Raw genomic sequence first — 18,231 nt, 5'->3', positions numbered from 1 at the left:
GGCATTTGGATAGTCCTAGTGTTAATAGTGTTAAAATCTTCCTGAGTCCTCAGGGATCCAGGGAAGACTAAACACCTTGTGTAAGGACAAAACATGACAGATTGCCCTTGTAACAGTTCTCTCTCTAGAGAATCTCTGAAGCTGATCTGTTTGAAGGCAAAGGCTGATGCAGCTGCTGACCTGCAACACAGATAAACCACCTTATCAGCTTTCCCAGGAGAGCAGATCTTCAGGCAAGGAGCAGCACTGTGAAGGCTGATCACACCCACAGTGACAGAGGGGATGCCCCCAGAATCACCCTCTGAGAGCTGAGGACAGGAGATAGCTCATCACCAGTCAGGAATCACCTTACATTATTGTAACTATGCCATTACAGAAACAACCTGACACAGTTATTTATACAATCATTCCAACATGTGGCTTCCAAACCAGGTATGGGGCAATCTTTCCTCTGTGATGGTAAAACAAAAGACCCGAAATCCTCCTCCAGTTCTGAAATACAACCTAAAGAGAAGCCCCATGTTTAAACACATCTAGCTTGGTTTGACTGTAATACAGAGTTCAAACAAGCTCTTCTTTTGGCAGACACATGCAAGCAGTACCTGTGGCAGAGGAGCAATAAGACAGTAACCTGTCCCAACAACACCACTGAACCAAGCAGGACACATGTCCATAGCCCAGAACATCAGGGCTAGCATATTTTATTCCACTTCCACAGCAGGATGCTGCAATAGTGCATGGAGACACCCCTGTACTAGATTTAAACACATTCCAGCACTGGACAGCCCACGTCCACTAAGGCTTTGGTAGTCTTGCTGGGAAGTCTTATGAATTACCACAAACAGAATCTCCGACTTTGGTATTACCAGATGTGCTTGCTCATCTTGCTGCTGAACAACATCCTGATTGTCCCATCAGGATTTTGTGACAATCACTTAGAGGCTTTTGTGCTGCGATACTCATCCTTGCTAGTCTTCTCACAGACTGTACATGCGCTAAACCCCACATTGATACATCAAAATCTTCTTCAGTTAAAAAAAAAATAAAGATCACTCTATTTCATTTCCAGGTAGAGTTTCATTCCAATAAATATGTAACTTATATAAGAGCCTTATTTTAATAAAAAGAAATAAATACTTCCCTTTTCACATTAGAGAACTCCCTGGAGACAGGGAAAAAAACCCAAAGCACAACCAAACCCCCCCCCAAAACAAAATAACCCCAACTACAGGGGCTTCACTATGGATTTGTTACAAATCAAAAAATGGTAAATTCTTTCTATGGTCATCACAAATCCAGTTTTAGGAATCAAGTAGATCATAGATATTCCAGAAACAGAAGAAACTCTCTTTGAAGAAACAGCAGCACATTGTCCTTGGGAAGATAAAGTTCAGCTAACACAACTGTTACCACCACCACAGAGAGTCCCATATGTCCATAATGTGGCCACGTGTGCTCTGAGGTACAAGCATCCATCTCAGTGACAGAAGTTCCCAGCATTTGTTCCCAACCGTTCCCTTGGCAAGGTCACAGCAATCTTTCTGGCTTGCACTTCCAAAGAGAGTTACTGTCTCCAAAATCGAGTGGGGGGGGTGGGGGGGTGGGTTTAACCGCTACTTCATAGCTTAAAGAGGAAAAACTGTGTGCCTGCTGTCTTTATCAAATTAGAATTTAATAAAGTAACTAAGATGAGAGCTAGTCACCCCAAGGTGATCACAGTGTTATTGTAACAGTGCATGTCTCACAGCAGCTGCTGGTGGATTATTTCCCACACCATCTTCTTGCGGAAGTAAGGCATGTCATTCTGAAAAGAAAAAAAAAAAAACCAACAAAATCCATTAAATACGAAGTCACAGTAGAAACAGGCAGAAAATATGCATAAACACCCACTTAATTCTTTAATGTGAAGTTCTTTTTAAGAATTGTCAACATTTGCCATTTGGGTACAATATGGGTTTCACCCACACAGCTCCTAAGAGGGTGACATGACAGCACAATAAAACCAGATCTACTTGACCATACAACAGCTTATAAGCACTTCAGTAAAAGACCACCAGGTTGGAAAATAACCAGAGTCTTAACTGCTCAAAGGGTGAAGCCCATTTCTCCAAAAGATACAAAGGCCAGATACCACAAACCCACTGCCTACAGTAGCTTGCTTAACGGGATCTCACTGATCCAACTAGGAAGCAGATAGCAGATGTTAAGCACGGAGAATACAGCTCTGCCCTCCTGAGGCCACTTTTAAGTTCCAAGCCCAGCAACTACACACCAAAATCAGAGGAAGGTACAAAACCTCAGCTCTTGCCCCAGACACAATTAAGAGCTGCTGCATAACTTCCCTGACCCCTGTATCTGTGTGAAAGTCTGGAGCTCACCTGGGTAAAGGTGATGGGTTTGTCTCTGGAGATATAATCCGCATATTTGCACATAAAAACCCCACAGTCACTTCCATTCAGTTGCTGAGGGATTTCCTAAATGAATGCAAAGAAGATGGAGAATATTTCTCTATCTTAAGAAAAAAGCCATTTGGAAGTAGCACACATTATTCATACCAACAATACACTAACCAGAACCTACTCACATAATCCGTTTACTGCTGCTGAACACAAGGAATAGACCCAATTAACTGCACATCATCCCTCCCCTCTGCTTCCTTTACATGGATGTTACTCTAAATTCTTGGCAGGCTAATAAGAGATAGCAGCCTTCCTCTCTGCCAGGTTTTTGAGGTTTGCATAGTGTCTTGTTTCTTAAGTCGTTAGATACTGCTTTTTGGAGAGGGGCTTTTACAAGGACATGTAGTGACAGTACAAGGAGGAATGGCTTTATGCTCAAAGAGGGGAGGTGTAGGTTAGATCTTATGAAGAAGTGAGGGTGCTGAGACACTGGCACAGGTTGCCCAGAGAACTTGTGGCTGCCCCATCCCTGTCAGTGTTCAAGGACAGGTTGGACAAGGCTTGAAGCAACCTAACACTGCTTAAAGATTTCATCCCAGCATGGTTTTCTGGCCCACTAGCAGCCTGATGTGTTACCACAAGAACATGAGATGCTTATGGACATTCTCTAGAGGCCTGGACTTACTAGAAGATACCAAAACCTTTGTGACAAGGAGTTACAGTTCACATTTCAAACCCAAGTAGTGCTCACATACATGCGACTCCATGCTGTGAAGTGTCCACTCTGAGAACATCAGCTCCAGATTTCTTTTTTCCTGGCTTTCTTCTTGCAGGTATCGGCTGTTTAAAACAAAACAAAAATCACTCTTCACATCTGTAATTCAGGACAACAACAACAAAAAACCAGAGCTGCTGATGGATCACAGGAAGATGAACAACAGGACAGTAAAATATCAGAGGATCCTCACAGCAGCTGATTTAAGGCACTTGGAGGAAAAATCCAGCTCTTATATTTAGATACACACAGTGAGGGGCTGCAAGCTAATGATCAGGAATTAGACCAACTGGTCAGGAATGAAGCCACAGAGACTTCCACAAAAGTGTAAACTCATTGCTAAGATCTGGCACCAGAAGACCCCAAATCACATGTTATCAGAGGAGAAGGGAAAACAAACAAGGAACCATAATGCCTAATTCCACTGCATGCCTTAATCAAACACACTGGCTGCACCTCTGCAAGAACAAACACAAAAGCTTTTGGGCTAATACCTTTGGATGAGGAATTTCCCAGGCCACCAGCTGCTGGAAGAATACTCTTGAGGAAAAAAATTGTTCTATGAAGACCTGTTCTTACACCCTTCCCCAGGCATCTGCTGTTAAATATTCAAGAGAGCACTGGACTAACACAACACTTGGTTTCTCTGTAGGGCTGCTCTCCTGCTCTTGTGCTCTACAAAACTGTTGGATTAAGGATTTTTTACTACTTCTGCATCAGTGGCAAAGATACCTAAGGGCGCTGGCTTGCACAGCATGAAAAACTGTACCTATTAGAGATCTATGCCATGCCAGCTGATACATCTGGAAAAGCTTGTTTCAGGACATTTGTCTTGAATGAAAATGTCAGAAATATGACTAAAACATTGTAAGGACATGAGGGTAGACTGCTTGTGTAAGCTGGAGGGAAATATGGTGGCTTTGTTTAGAACCCTGAACAGAATAGAAGAGGTATAGACAAATTGAGGAGGAGCATGTTGCATAGCTCACTAGACTGAACAAGGGTGAACATTACGAGTGGCAAGAAAAAAGATCTCAGTGTAAGAAATGGATAAAAGAACTAAGCAATAAAGAGTTAAAGTATGTGTAGCTGATGACAAATAGTATGTACTTTAGGACACCAACATTACTGACCCTCAATCTGAAAGTTCTTAAAAGGGTAAGTTAAAAAGCTCTTGGAAGACTGTAATCCTTTCACAGTCAGTTTGATATTTCAAAACTCTCTCCTGAAATTCTTCCCTCTTATCAATGGCCCAGATTTATTGATTAATAACAAAGTCAGTACATGTTTGCCATGGGGCTATCACTTATTTGACAGTGATGCTCTGTCTGTGCATGTAGTGAGAAGGCGGCAGAATCCAGGCACCCAATACCCTGCGGTGGAGGGGACAATGTGAGACTAGCTAAGTAGCCAGTGTCACACAACTCCCAGGAAGTGAATCCAAGGTTTCTGTTTCATGTTTACAAGAAATGTGACAATGTGGACAAAACCCAAACACTTCATAATTCACAACATAAAAACACTGACTGAGCAGTTACTTACAACAAAGTTTCACAAATCTTGTCCCCTCTTTGTGCCGTTGAGTCAAAGTATTTGATGGCCTTCTTTCTGACATCTATGACCTGTTATTATAAGGTGATTGTTAGACAAAGCACACACAACAAAACCTAAGTGACTTTTCAGTTGTTTTTTTCTCCCCAACTCTAAATAAAAAGCTAGTTTGACTCACCGCTAGTGCCCAGTGCACCCTCAAGTGAATGGGCACTAAGATAAGGTCCTGTTTGAAGAGATCCACACCTCTGGTCCATCTTCTTACTGCTCTGTAGCCCCCAGAAATTAGTTTGGGATAAAAGAAAGTGCTAAAAGCATGGACTGCTGGATATCCTTCCTTCTTACTTCTTTCCACCAGAAGAGTCATGTAGAAATTAATGACCTGCACCACAAAGATGAGATGTAAAGTAAGACACTACTGACAGATATTTCTAGGCTCTGCAGTGAGGGGGATCACCAAGGAACCCTTGATGACATCTATACACAATGATGGGGTATTTTAAAATCAATACTGAATTACAATATGACTATGCTGCAGCTAGTTTTACCTCATCATTTAGCCAGCGAAGGTTACTTAGCGTGTGGATGTCCTCACGAGTTACCCTTAGTTTGAAGGCACTGCTTATGATTTCATCTGGTTCTCCTTTGTCAAGTGCTGCAGCAATCTCTCTCTCCATAGCCTGAAATGAATAATTAATTGAGGAGAGACTTGTAAGTCAGAGTATTGAGCATGCTGACCTATGTGCAGCTTTCAGCTGAAACAAGGCCTATAAATTAAGCCCAGGTGACAGAAAACTGCCTTTGCCAGGTTTTTTTTTGCTACGTTAGCAACAAGACTTTTGTTTGTTTGTTTCAGCATCCTAACTTTGAACTTCAGAACATAGGTTTGCTTCAATTTGCTTTCACAGAGTAAGCTGATATAAACACATAGATGAGCAAACACACTAAAGCAGCTGAAAAATGAACAGAAATACAGCAAACACCTGTAGGACAGCATGACTGCAACTCCAAAGAATAAAAGCAGTCAAAATTTATACAAGCAGGGGAACCTCAACTCCCATTCTCTGACAAACAGCTCAACTGTGTTAACTCGCATGATCACTGTTACATGCATTGCAACAATGCCCAGGGTGCAACATGACTCTGCAAGACCCCAAAGACATACACAAGATGCTCAGGTCCCCCACAAGCAATGCAACACCGTGGGTCAGCAAAAGCTTGTTTTTCAGGTTTTATCACCATGGTAGGACAGGTTAAGGGGCAGAAACAATGTAACTGTATGAATCTGGTTATCACTGCTCTGAAAGACTGCTGGTTAAACTGGTAGCAGAAGCCCCACAAACCCGTAGGTTAGCACAACTGAAGTGTGGGGAGCATATGAAATGCTTAAAACCAGCTTTATTGTTTAACCTTGTACTGTGAACTCACAGCTGCAGAGACTCAGTAGCAGGTTAAATGCAAGTTCTTAGGGATTTCAAGAAGCCTTAAAAACCACCTACAATAAATGGAGCTCCTTGCTGCTGTTTCACAGCCGTTTTATCTAACACACTGTCAGCTACAGTACCTCTGTGAGGGGAGAAAAGCATTCTGTTTTTTCTGAGCTTGGGAGTTTGTCTTCTCTCACGTGAAGGGCAGATGACTTCCTGGGCAGAACAGGTGCCAGATGTAATTGGAGTAACACCTCTTCCGAGTATTCAGCTTCATACCATCTCTGTTAGACAAAAAGAAAATAGGGTAGCAAGCAAACACAGATTTGTTTGCTAGGGACAGCACAGAATATCTTGCTCATATATAAAGCTGGAATGTTTTTTGTACACACATGCAACCAGCCAACTTCAAAGTAACTTTTTATTGACGACTGCATTCCAACTGTGCATCTAGGTAGTCCTGCATTCAAAACTTAAATGAAGGCAAGAGAGGCAGAAAGGTGGCTTGGCTTGAACTTGCATTAAGAACCCCAGCAAAGCCTTCACACATAGGTATTAATTTGAGATTGAGATTGTTAGTTCTGAATCCTAAGATGAAAATTTTACTTTTGATCTCTATCCTGATCAGAGATGAAAGTCAAAGAAGAGATGTACTTCATATCTCACAAAAGAAGACAAGACTAAGGCCAGGTTGGGTGGGGCTTGGAGCAACCTGGTCTCATGGAAGGTATCCCTGCCCATAACACGGGGTTGGAACTGGATGAGCTTTAAGGTCCCTTCTAACCCAAACTAGCCTGTGGTTCTATAATTCTAAGACTAAAGAGACCGCAGTACAGCTTTGCAGGTCAACTAAGTCTGTGCACTAAAGATTTTGAAGGGGAAGATTAAAGGGAAAGAATAAAAATAGCACAGTGTAGTATGTTTTTAATAATCCACAAACAAAATCAACAGCAGTGGGAAACCCTTTGTGATAGCACTACTCATCAAATAATGCCCCCGCTTTCCATGGGAAAAACAACAGGGACAAATACACAACTTACTCAACAAGATATGTAAATGAAGAGTGAAAACATTTCTCACTACAAATAGCTATATTTTCCTAATAAAAATAATTAATAACACAAGCTTACCCTTCCAATGTTTTTTTTCACTGGTCTTCCCTGCTCACGAGAGTTTTCTGCTGGTGTGTAGTACCTGTAAGAACAGGGAGAAAGAGAGAGAAATGAGCTATATACCTGTAGTATCCCATGTAATTCTCAAGAATTCACCTTCTGGACCAGAAATGCTTTTACAAGGCTGATTATGACTAGAGCCCCCATAGCACACATAAATATGTGACATTGTCTCAGCTTCCAAAACCATTCCTTTGTAGCAGTAAGACTGGGACAACATGAAGAACTGTGAGCTTTGCAAACTTTCTTCCACCTACATGTGCAAGATCCTTTTGTTTCTATCATTTTCACTATTTGGAAAACTAAGGGAAGCAATCAGCACTTCCTTTACCAAGTGCTTTGTGATCTACCAGTGATAAATACTGCATAGTAGGTGTTATTCTGCAACTACACTTGCATCCAAATATAGCAATAAATATGGTTTGTCATCTTCTGCAGGCTGAAAGAGAAATGCACAAAAGCCAAAAGAAACAAAAGCCATGATTAAAAAATACTCTACCTGATCATATCATTTCTCTGAGACCACTGTGAGCTGCAAACATCTGCACGTTTGATACCTGCACAGAAAAGCAGCAATATGAAAACAAGAAGTCAACATTCAATTACCATCAGACATACATAGCTCTTGGTTTCTGGGGGATAATACAAAAAAAAAACCCCAAACAAATCTTTTAATGATGGCTGTATGGTTAGGAAGTTCAAACTCTGACAAACAGTTTGAATTTTTACTATCATGTGCAGGTGTAGGCAGCTGAAGCGGGGCAGGTTTAAATCCTAGATTGCACACTTGACTAAAGGAGTGATTTTTTGCAAACCCAGATGCTCCTCATGGCTCAAAAGAATAGCTTGTCACTCTCCACAGCAAAACAAGCTTTCCCCAGATTTTAGCACCTGCTCAGAAATAGCTGCAAAATGCACATGACTGCATAATAAAGTCGCAGATATGTAAAAGAAGTATTGATAAAAATTATTGAAGTAATGAAGGGAGGGAAATGACTGGGGCAATAGTAAATGTATACACATGAACACAAGCTAGAACACATTGCTGGTACACAAGAAACTAGCTTGTCAGCAAACCAGTTTAACTAGCTCACTCTGCAGAAGACAACCAAAGTCACCTTTAGTAGTTATGTATCTTCAACTCACTAAGGATGATCTACAAAGAAAGATAACTTGATACGAACAGTGGTACTGTGCGGTTAGCTTACTTGGTTCCAAAGCTCAGCCAGCACAGAAATAGTCATGTATAAGCATTAAAAAGGAATTAAAGAGTAACATGTAACTGCAACTCTAAGTTAAGTAAGTCATGTAAGGGTGCACAGTAACATATCACCCTCCCCTAGTACAAACAGCCAGGTACTATGATGTTCTCTGTAGAGCGCAGTTATGTCAGCAGCTACAAACATCACTGGTACAGCAATGTCTCTCAAATACAATTTTAACCAAACTTTTTCACCTCAACAAAAATTTACAAATCCATTTGAGCCAATAACTAGCTATGGTTTGGGAGGGAAATTACCTCCCTCTTTCCCTCCCTCTCCTCTTTCTTCTTTGAAACAGCTCATTTCATTCTAAGAGCTGACATAAGCTATACTATGCTAAACACACTGGCCAATTTATATTTTCTTATGAATAGGCACAGATTAATGACACACAAATCTTTTTAACAAAACCTATACCTTTGAGACTTAAGGAAATGCCCCATTTTGATGTGAAGTCTACCTACAAACTCTAACAGACATGAAACACGGGGATACTCACTGGTCATTAGTGTCCTACATGGATAGCCATCTCCTCTGTATTTCTGTTCTTCCAGACGACTGTCAGTCATCACTGGTTCCTTGGAGTAGGCTTGAATACTTTGATGGAGCAGAGAAAACACCAGAGGAAAGTCATAACTTTTATACAGATGGTATTTTTTTATCAGTGCATCTCAATTCACTAGAAAGAACCCAGTTTATTTGTACATAACTGTCTACATTAGAGTTAAAGCAGTAGAAGTATGTAAAGTAAAATTAGGCTGCTTAGTCCCTTTATATAAACACCTCTTCTCCTGCACTGGTTACATGATAAAACGCAAAAGGCATTTCCATGAGAAGGCAGTTTACGTTCACAAGTTTAGTGTACTGCAAAGAGAAAACTTAGGATAATTTGTGTGAGAAGGACTGGGGGAGGTGGAAAGGAACAGAGAGAATTCTGGCATGCCCTGTGTTTACCTTCACTTTCACATTCTCAGATAAATTAGGATTCCTGACCAAGGGGAAAAAAAAATCATCTATCACAAACAAAAGGAAGATATAGAATAACCAGTACTACGGAGTAAGCAGTGCTGTGGATTTTTATACTACAAGTTACACTGCCATCCCTAGAACTAGAAAGTACCTTTCTGAATGCAGAGAGAAGAGAATGAAACACATTCACACAAACACATGAATCTTCACCTTTAGAATATACACTCAGAGAATAGTCATGCTTCACTGCAGGGACCTGAAGCAGGGGGGACTGTTCTAAAAATTAGTTTGGCCCAGCACCTGTCCTAGGACACTGTCCAGAACCCTTAGAATGAATAATTCCCTTCTGCTTCCATGTACAACAGGTACAAAGTTACCACCAAAACCCTAATAGTTATTTCTTGATAATTACTTGCAGAAGCTTGTTGCCTGTGGATCCGGGAAGCTTCCACGATATTTTTCCTTAACCAGTTCCAAGAGCTGTTTGTATTTCTCCTTTTCTCCTCGCTGAACATCCTAGCAGAATGGAGTGGAAAAACAAGCAGATTAGAACCCCTGCATATGAAGCAAATGTTTGTAATCTGGAGATAGTGCAGACTGCACAAGCTGTTCCCAAAATACTGGTATATTATTCAAGTTTACTTTATGAGGAATTTCCACATCTTTGCTTTGTGTTAGCCCTGATCTAGGAACTTGTGTCCCACTATAAACCTCAAAATTCCTTCCGCAACTGTTTCCTCAAATGGGGGCCTCTTCAGCTGTGGTCTGCACCTCTTGCATAATAATTCAGGCTAATATGCATTCCTGTCAATATACACAATGATTGGATGCTATGAGTCCCCAGGGTATCTTAACCACACTCCACAGCTTGCCATGGCCTGATCCTTCAGTACTCCACTGGAAAATCTTCTCCGTGTAAGCAAGGTTTATCAGGAACTTTTAATTTGCTTCAGATATTGAAAGGAAATGACAGGGAAAGACCTCTCAGATAATACAAATAATCCTTCCTTTCAGCAGCTGAGTGTTTTTTTGCCTACCTTATCCTTTTAAAGCTGCTACATAAAGATCACAGTTTGGCTAGGTTAAGGACAAAATAGTGACACAACTCTGCAACACACATACACTTAGTGACAAGGTGGTACAGCTCCACTTACAAGCCAAACTGCCTGGAGCCCCCCTCCCCACCCCCATACACTATTTCCATGAAAATGGTTTAAAAAAAAAAATCAGTCTTTTGGCAACAAAGCACTGCTTTGTTCCAAGTCTTGATGCACATGAAGGCAAATAAAATGCTATATGCTGATTTTCCAGAAGCAGTCTTTCAGCTTCATTAACCACCCCCACCACACTGTTACAAAGTGCCACTCCACAGCTTTGAAGTTTTGAAGAACTGCTAAGTTGTTTCATTTCAAGAGACACCTTCCTCACCCCACATACCTCTTCAGCAGTACAAAGCAATCTCCCCATTTTGCTGACTTCTGATGTCCTGGATTCTGGCACAGTGCACTCCTTAATGGGTGGTCTCAGTGTTAAGATGCCCTCTGGAGCAGGTTTGATGCGACCGTTGCCATTCCTGCCTGTGCTAAAAAAGTCAATGGGAAAAGAAACAGTATCAAATGAGTATCCAATTATGTCGAGTGAGTAAATATGTGAGTATCCAAATACCTCTTCATTCAATCTCCACCACCAATTATTTTGTAAAGCATGTACACTGATGATGATGGAGACAGACATGAAAATGTTTACAGCTGTCAGATGAAGACCTGATGTCCTCAACTGGCTAATAGGAAAGTACACAGAAAACTGAAAATCAGAACAACTGCTTTCAATATACACTGTTGTTTGATTTGCCCATCATAACTGCACTCAGAGGTACATGTTATGTCCACAGCAGTCCAAGCGATGAGTCAATACAGAAGACTGAAGAACCATGCAGGCATGTTATTCATACCATCCAACCCACAGCTCTTCTAAAAGCTATTGCACTGGCACCAAAAGTGTAGCTTTGTGGACATCAATACAAATGCCAGGCAACAGAGAGGAGCTCAAGAATGAAAGTGAAAGAGGGCAAACTGTTCAGAGAAGCAGTCAAAGAAAATGGAAGGATTTATACCTGAGATGTGGAACTGTCTTGTAAGAAAAGGATAGTGTTTTCTTATTCAAGCAAGAACTGGTTTCACAAGGCATTTTATCTATGAGAGAAGAGCATAAGCCATCAGTAATTATAAAAGGAAGCTGAAGCATTTAATGAGTTTACTGTAAAGAGCTTTACCAAATATAAATTATCTTAATTTTCTCCCTTGCATTGTAATATTGTGTTATGTTACTGTCGTGGTTTAAGCCCAGCAGGTAACTCAGAACCATGCAGCCGTTTGCTCACTCCCTTCTTCTGCCCCCTCCCCTTGCTCCCGGTGGGATGAGGAAGAGAACGTAAACCCCATGGGTTGAGATAAGAACAGTCCAATAACTAAAGTATAATACAAAACTACTGCTACCACTAATAATAAAAAATAAGGGAAATAACAAGGGGAGAGAATATAAAACTGAAAATGAAAGGGAAAACAAGCAATAAACACAAGTGACGCACAATACAATTGCTCACCACCTGCTGACTGATACCCAGCCCAACCCGGCCAGAAATCCGGGCCTTCTGGGAGAATCACCCCGGTTTATACACTGGGCATGACGTGCTGTGGTATGGAATACCCCTTTGGCTAGTTCAGGTCAGGTGTCCTGTCTCTGCTTCCTCCCAGCTTCTTGTGCCCCTCCTTACTAGCAGAGGATGAGAGACTGAAAAGTCCTTGATCGGGGTAAGCATTTCTTAGCAACAACTAAAACACCAGCATGTTATCGGTATTGTGCTCAGACTAAAGCCGAAAACACAGCACTGCACCAGCTACTAAGGAGAAAAATAACTCTGACAACTGAACCCAGGACAATTAATTTAGGATATTTTCAGATTTCCATATTGGCAACTACAGGAAGTATCAGCCTAAACCTGAAATAAACCAGGGTTATCAGGATCTACTACTTAAAATAAGCGTTTAAAACTATTTACTTCTGGCAAGGTAACAGTGGACATCGGAACTGAAGGACTGCATCCAAGGCAGCTCTTGTACTGAGATGACAAGATAAACACCTGACCCCAGTCCAGAAGCAATGCCAGGATGCAGAGAAGAAACAGAGTTCACACTCAAGTATTCTTAGATGCTACATAGATATTGTACCTTCAGTAATCTATATGTAAGCCTAAGGGGTAGGGAAAAAAGCAGCAAGTTAATAACTTGAGGTCAGTCTTACCAATCTGTAGCATTTCTATTTCTGGTGTAGAACCTGTTTGTCCTTCAGCTGGAATGTCAGAAGCAGACCAAGTCTTAAATAAAACCAAAAAGTACCGATGTGAATATAACCTGAATGTGAACCCAAACAAATATAAACTTCCTGAAATACAGTCAGCTCTATTATGACTTGGGGACCATGACTTGCTGGTTCAAACTGCAGCAAAATGCAAATCTCTATAGGATCTATGAGAAGCACATTTCAATTTCCAACTGAACAGGCTCTCATACGAGCAAGTGATTAAGACAATATGAGCTTATCACTCACTGAGTTTTCCTCAGTCAGCTCCTAAATTTTCTGAAGTGTGACAGTTTAGCCATTGAAAAATGTATTTTCTATAAACAGGAGTTAATGACTGTCTCAGGAACATGACAGTTTCTTATTCTTCTTATCTGTGTGGAGCAATAAGAAAAATAAGACTATACCTCTGAATCAAAACTAGGGAGTCAAGCAGTTCATGACTCAATTTTCACAGAGCCAAAGCACTACAGGAATCCTCTCCTGAACTGGTGGATAGCAGAAAAAGGTTTATGCAGAGGAAGTATGCAGTTTTTCTTGTACCATAATGTATTTTGATGCTTTAACTACAAGCTTGAGAAAGAGACTAACAGTTCACAAACACATAAACCCAATATGTTTATTATTTTACTAAAACAATAAACTTGAACAGTTGTAAAGAAACTGAAAGACACCAAACATCTAGCTCCTTCCTCAGCTATTAGTGCTAGAGCAGAGTAATCCAACTTGAGTAAGGCAAACGCAGCATATAAGAGCTGCCTGGTCTAAATGGCAATGAACTACCTACTGCTGTAGAGGCTCAGAGCAGGCCTCACTTCAAGATGCACTAGGGAGGGATGCTTCCTCTTTCATCCTGAACAGATTCTACCTACTTTCCAAAATCCTTGCTCACCTCCTCTGCAGACTTTTTAATTGGAACAGCATTTCTGACTGAAACTTTCTGGCATCCACTTGTTTCCTTGGCTGGCAATTTCACCTCAGTAGGAACGTCTTCAACCTTCTCTGTACGCTCAGAGATGGCGTAATCTGAAAAACAAAGACAGGCCACATAACAACATGATTTAAAAGGGAATTAGGATTTCTATTTGCATTAAAGCCCACTTCCTTAATCCCACCTAAAGCAGTGCAACTCCTTTGAAGTTACCGACCCTTCAGCCAACAGCAGCTGGTGATTTTTGTCTTAGTGGGCTGACTGAGCAGTCCTTTAGAGCTGAAGCTCAAAAACTAATCCATCCAGCTGGATCTGCAAAAAAAACCCTGCTTTTGGGAACATTCCTTGTTTCTGGAGAAGCAGTAGAGTGTGCAATTTATCCTCCTCATCCCCTCCGCATGTGCATGTACTCTTGCAGTTTATTACCTGTCACTCTTGTCTAGTTGAGAGAAGCTAGTCGCTGAGGTCTAGAAACCCAGGCCCTGTGATACAGGCTCAATCCGCTGGCTACACAGATGGCCCCAAGGAATGAATGGCTTGAAAAGCCACAGTTTCAGTAACAATGCAGAAGTACAAAAGCCAGAGTTTCCCAAGATACATAAAACTTGCAAAAAATTAGGCATATTAAATACTTCCGTAATGTGCAATACCTGAATTTGGTTTTTTTTCTGGAATCTCATCAAAATCTTCCACAGATGGCCAAATGCTGAGGAAAGAACACACAGAACAAGTGTTTTAAAACCACAGCTCCTAAAGGGCTGACTTCCCTTCCCAGAGTCCAAACTTCCAACATTAGTGCTCATATCCCAAAGGTTTCCTCTTCCAAGTGCCCCAGCATCATCTCAGACATACCCAACTATCACTGCTGAGCAGCTCTCAACAATGCTTCTCCACCTCTCCCAGTCAATGGACCACTCAAATAGAGCTAATTATTCCACTAAAGCATATTAAGCCTCTTTTCCTCATTCTGTTAACGCTTCCTAATGTTTTACACCTGTTCTTATCACAAAAAAATACCTTAATACGTAAAGTTTTACTCTTTCATCAAGGAAAGAAGCATACCAGAGATTACTAAGGCATCTGAGTTTGTAAGTCACTACACTAAGTTACAAGGAAGTGTACAAGCAGGACAAGAAATAAAAGGTGGGAAAGCAACTCATGCATACACCCACTTAAATAACTTACTGTTAACTCAGTGCTCATGAATTAGTTCTTGGAATAACTCTTAGCTGCACCCTTTCTTATAAAGGGTAAGCCCAAGTATTAGGTCAGTTGATACAAAGAGAAAGCATTTTTACTTCGGAAACAGAACACAAAGGTTGTTTCCTTTTTATGAAATACCACGACAGAGAGCAAGGATTCTCTGAAGAATTCTTTGCTCTTTCTTTTAAACTGTTATGCCCCCCCAACCCTGCTGGTATCATGGCTTCTGGACTACTTTCCATCGGTATTAGGAGTACAAAGTAGCCAATACCCTTAACTGCACCTTTTACACAATATAAGAATATCTGCTATTACCATGCTATTAAAGTCAGGCAGAAAATAATGTGGTGTAGCAGTTAAATGCAAATCTATTCTATAAAAATGCATTCTTACTCAGCATATTGGATATTTCCAACACAGTAATATACATATATATTTATTTCCAATAAGGCAAAACTGAAGAAAGCAAAGTACTTGTATCATCCTGCTCAATTTCTAGCAAGAATTAAAAGGTAAAACCTCAAGTGGGCAGAGATTACCCCCCTGTGGTTTAGATTTCCTTGAAGAGACTCACAACATGGGACCTAGGAATATCTTTGCCATTTCACAGCACACCTCATTGAGCACAGTTTGAAGACTTATTTTCAGCAGGTCCGTTTCTGAAGCAAACTAATACAGTTTCACTCAAATTTCATCCTGACTGCTGTGCTCATCATTTCCAGCGATCTCTTAGCAAAACTGGGTCTCCTACTCAGACTATAACACGACAGCCTGTGGTGCCTACAAAGGCACATTCTTCAGCTCGAGATTATGTTCTGCACAGTAGCTGCAAACAAACTACTTGTGCAACAAGTGGTTCTTTCCAGAAGACATTCACAATTCCCATTCACTCTTGAATGTGACACTAAGCAGAGCCTCCTCAATCAAGTTTTTCCCAGAAGGAGCAACCATACTCCCCAAAACATGGCATGTAAATCATACACTCTCTCTCCTTGGACAGGAGTGACAGGCATGGAGGTGGCTGAGCCATCCATCGCTGGAAGCTCTGGAGCACTAGCAATGTCTGATGCCTGGGAAGGCACCCCCCTTTCTCCCACTGCACATACATACCACATCCCCATGCCACGACTTTCCTCCATCCAGTATATCCCTATATGTATGTACACTGCTCTCTGCTCATCCAACACACCTCCAAACCTCCACCCCTTGCCTTCTCTTCAAACCCCCACTGTATAGATGGGAAGCAAAGGGGCGGGGGAGAGGAACGGGGGCAAGGAGGGCGTTGCCAACGGACTTATTGGGAATATCTGAATCATCTCAGCATCCAACCGTGACCGTGGGCGCAGGGCTATCCGACAGAAGCGTGAGACTGGGCCCAAAGCCGGGCCAGCCTCAGGCTCAGCGACTCCGCTTCACCCGCTCTTCTGACACAGACGGAAAGGACGGTGGATGGCGAGGACCTCACGGGAGCCCATCCCGAGCCCCACCGCCCAGAAGGGGGAATCTGGGCGGGCAGAGGGGCCTAGCCCAGCCCAGGGGCGGGCAGCCGGAGCGAGGGGAACCCCAGAGCGAGATACCGCACTGCACCCGAGATGCAACACAGCGACCAACGCCGCTTCCGCCCCCCGGTTCTAACGCCTCAACCGGCAGACAGGCGGCAGGGGATTCTCGCAGGCCCCATCCGGGAGGCAGGCCGCGGTGGGGTGAATGGGGGCTGTGTGACGGGGCGAGGCCCACGGGAGGCTCGCTGACCTGGGGGGCGGCCTCTTGCGCAGCGGCGGCGGGGCGGGGGACGGCTCGGGGCGGCGGGCGGCGGCGGCGAAGAGGGTACCGAGGACCCCCAGCAGCCATTGGTACATAGGCCGCGGCCAGCCCGCCCGCGGCGGAAGTGCACCGGGGCCCTCGGCGCTCGGCTCGGCCTGCCCCCCCCTCCCCGCGAGGTGCGGCGGTGCGCCCTCCCATTAGCTTCCGGCGCCGTCAGTCCGTGAACCACCCACCGCACCCTGAAAGGAGGGGGGAGCGGGGAGCCGGTGCAGTCGCGCATGCGCGTTGCCCGCCTCCCCGTGCCTGACGCTCTCCCTGGCCGGGGTTTCTCTCCGCCTCCTCCAAAGCCGGCCCGCCTCTACCCGCCCTCAGGGTCCAGCCCTTCGGGCCCTCCTGTTCCGGGGCGAGGGCATTTAAGCCCCAGTACGGGAAGCTGTCGTGGAGCTAGCTGCTGAGGGAGGTCGGGTCGCAGGGGCCCTGCCTGGATGCGGGGAGCTGCGGGGCCCTCCTGGCGCTGCGGGCGGGGACAGGCCCATCTGCCCTTGGGGACAAGCCGCTCTGGTCCCACACGGGACGAAGAAGCCTTTCCGCGTCCTGAGGGACAACGGCAGGCAACACAGACCGGTGGTAGCGGGCCTCTGCCCCCCCCTTCCTGCTTCCTGTTCCCGCTGGTGTCGAGTAGATAACCAATCCCAGTTTACCAGGCTCCGACTTGATGCAGTAGCCGCGGGGCCCGCTTCTCGGCCCCTCGCTTCGAACCGCCCTCCTGGGCCATGGGTGAAGCACTGACTGAGGGGGAGCGGTTGCGTTCGGCGTTCTATCGCTGTGATTCCAGCTGTGACCTGAGACTGCCCACCCCGGGAAGTCTACCTGTTGGCCCCGCTACACCGTTTGCTATGGAACTGTCTCCTGGCAACCGCGCGCGACTCTTAAGGCAACATCTCATCCTGCCCCACTGTGAACAGGGCTTTTTAACACTGAGCTTCCCAGTCATTATCAGCTGTTTCCTCTGGGATAGCCAGTCAGCAGGGGAAGCTGCAGCAGTGCCCTGGAGAGACTTTTCCACATGAGGAGTGAAAAATGATCTTTCACCTACAGGGGACAATAAGATAACTGGAGAGGGGCTTTTTACAGTGACAGGGCAAGACAGTGGCTTTAAGCTGACAGAGGGGAGATTTAGATGAGGTATTAGGAAAAAATCCTTCACTATGAAGGTGATGAGACACTGGCGTAGGTTTCCCAGAGAACTCTAAAGGTGGCAAAGGAGGAAGCTGCGGAACAAAGCACTTGGGGTAGCAATGACATTTTGGGGCAGCCTTTGTTGCAGGAGATCCACTAGTTTTTCATGCCTGCGGGGCGTTTAAGTGATGGTGGTGTCTGGATTAATTAAAACGACCTTTCTCGTTAGTTTAGGAACTTAA

At 43.5% G+C, this 18,231-nt stretch overlaps 2 protein-coding genes across 2 annotated transcripts in view; both read right to left on the bottom strand.

Moving 5' to 3' along the window:
* Positions 1–18,231, bottom strand: part of CFAP410 (cilia and flagella associated protein 410) — a 120,761-nt gene that overhangs the window by 62,199 nt on the left and 40,331 nt on the right. The window lies entirely within an intron of this gene.
* On the bottom strand, positions 1,076–16,969 carry SENP2 (SUMO specific peptidase 2). The gene is made up of 17 exons (XM_061465209.1): positions 16,799–16,969; positions 14,494–14,549; positions 13,805–13,938; positions 12,856–12,928; positions 11,669–11,747; positions 10,993–11,137; positions 9,968–10,071; positions 9,086–9,183; positions 7,824–7,881; positions 7,283–7,346; positions 6,290–6,436; positions 5,274–5,405; positions 4,904–5,107; positions 4,717–4,796; positions 3,155–3,239; positions 2,379–2,474; positions 1,076–1,804 (listed from the first exon to the last, which is right to left on the bottom strand). Exons 1-17 carry the CDS (start codon positions 16,903–16,905, stop codon positions 1,742–1,744), a joined length of 1,725 nt encoding a protein of 574 aa, XP_061321193.1. The 5' UTR covers positions 16,906–16,969; the 3' UTR covers positions 1,076–1,741.

This window comes from Pezoporus flaviventris, unplaced genomic scaffold, assembly GCF_033815535.1.
Source record: "Pezoporus flaviventris isolate CSIRO_AGI_PZ_B2104156 unplaced genomic scaffold, CSIRO_AGI_Pfla_v1 ptg000040l, whole genome shotgun sequence".
In the NCBI taxonomy this organism is placed as follows: domain Eukaryota; kingdom Metazoa; phylum Chordata; class Aves; order Psittaciformes; family Psittacidae; genus Pezoporus; species Pezoporus flaviventris.
This window is presented reverse-complemented; position numbering and strand designations above follow the sequence as displayed.

What these genes read in the sequence shown, in the direction of transcription:
- SENP2 (XM_061465209.1), bottom strand. Translation starts at nt 16,905, where the DNA reads ATGTACCAATGGCTGCTGGGGGTCCTCGGTACCCTCTTCGCCGCCGCC. An exon ending in TTAAAAAGTCTGCAGAGGAG is followed by an intron (nt 12,929 to 13,804) that starts GTGAGCAAGGAT and finishes GTTTTATTTAAG; the next exon opens with ACTTGGTCTGCTTCTGACAT. An exon ending in TTCGCTGGCTAAATGATGAG is followed by an intron (nt 5,108 to 5,273) that starts GTAAAACTAGCT and finishes TTTGTGGTGCAG; the next exon opens with GTCATTAATTTCTACATGAC.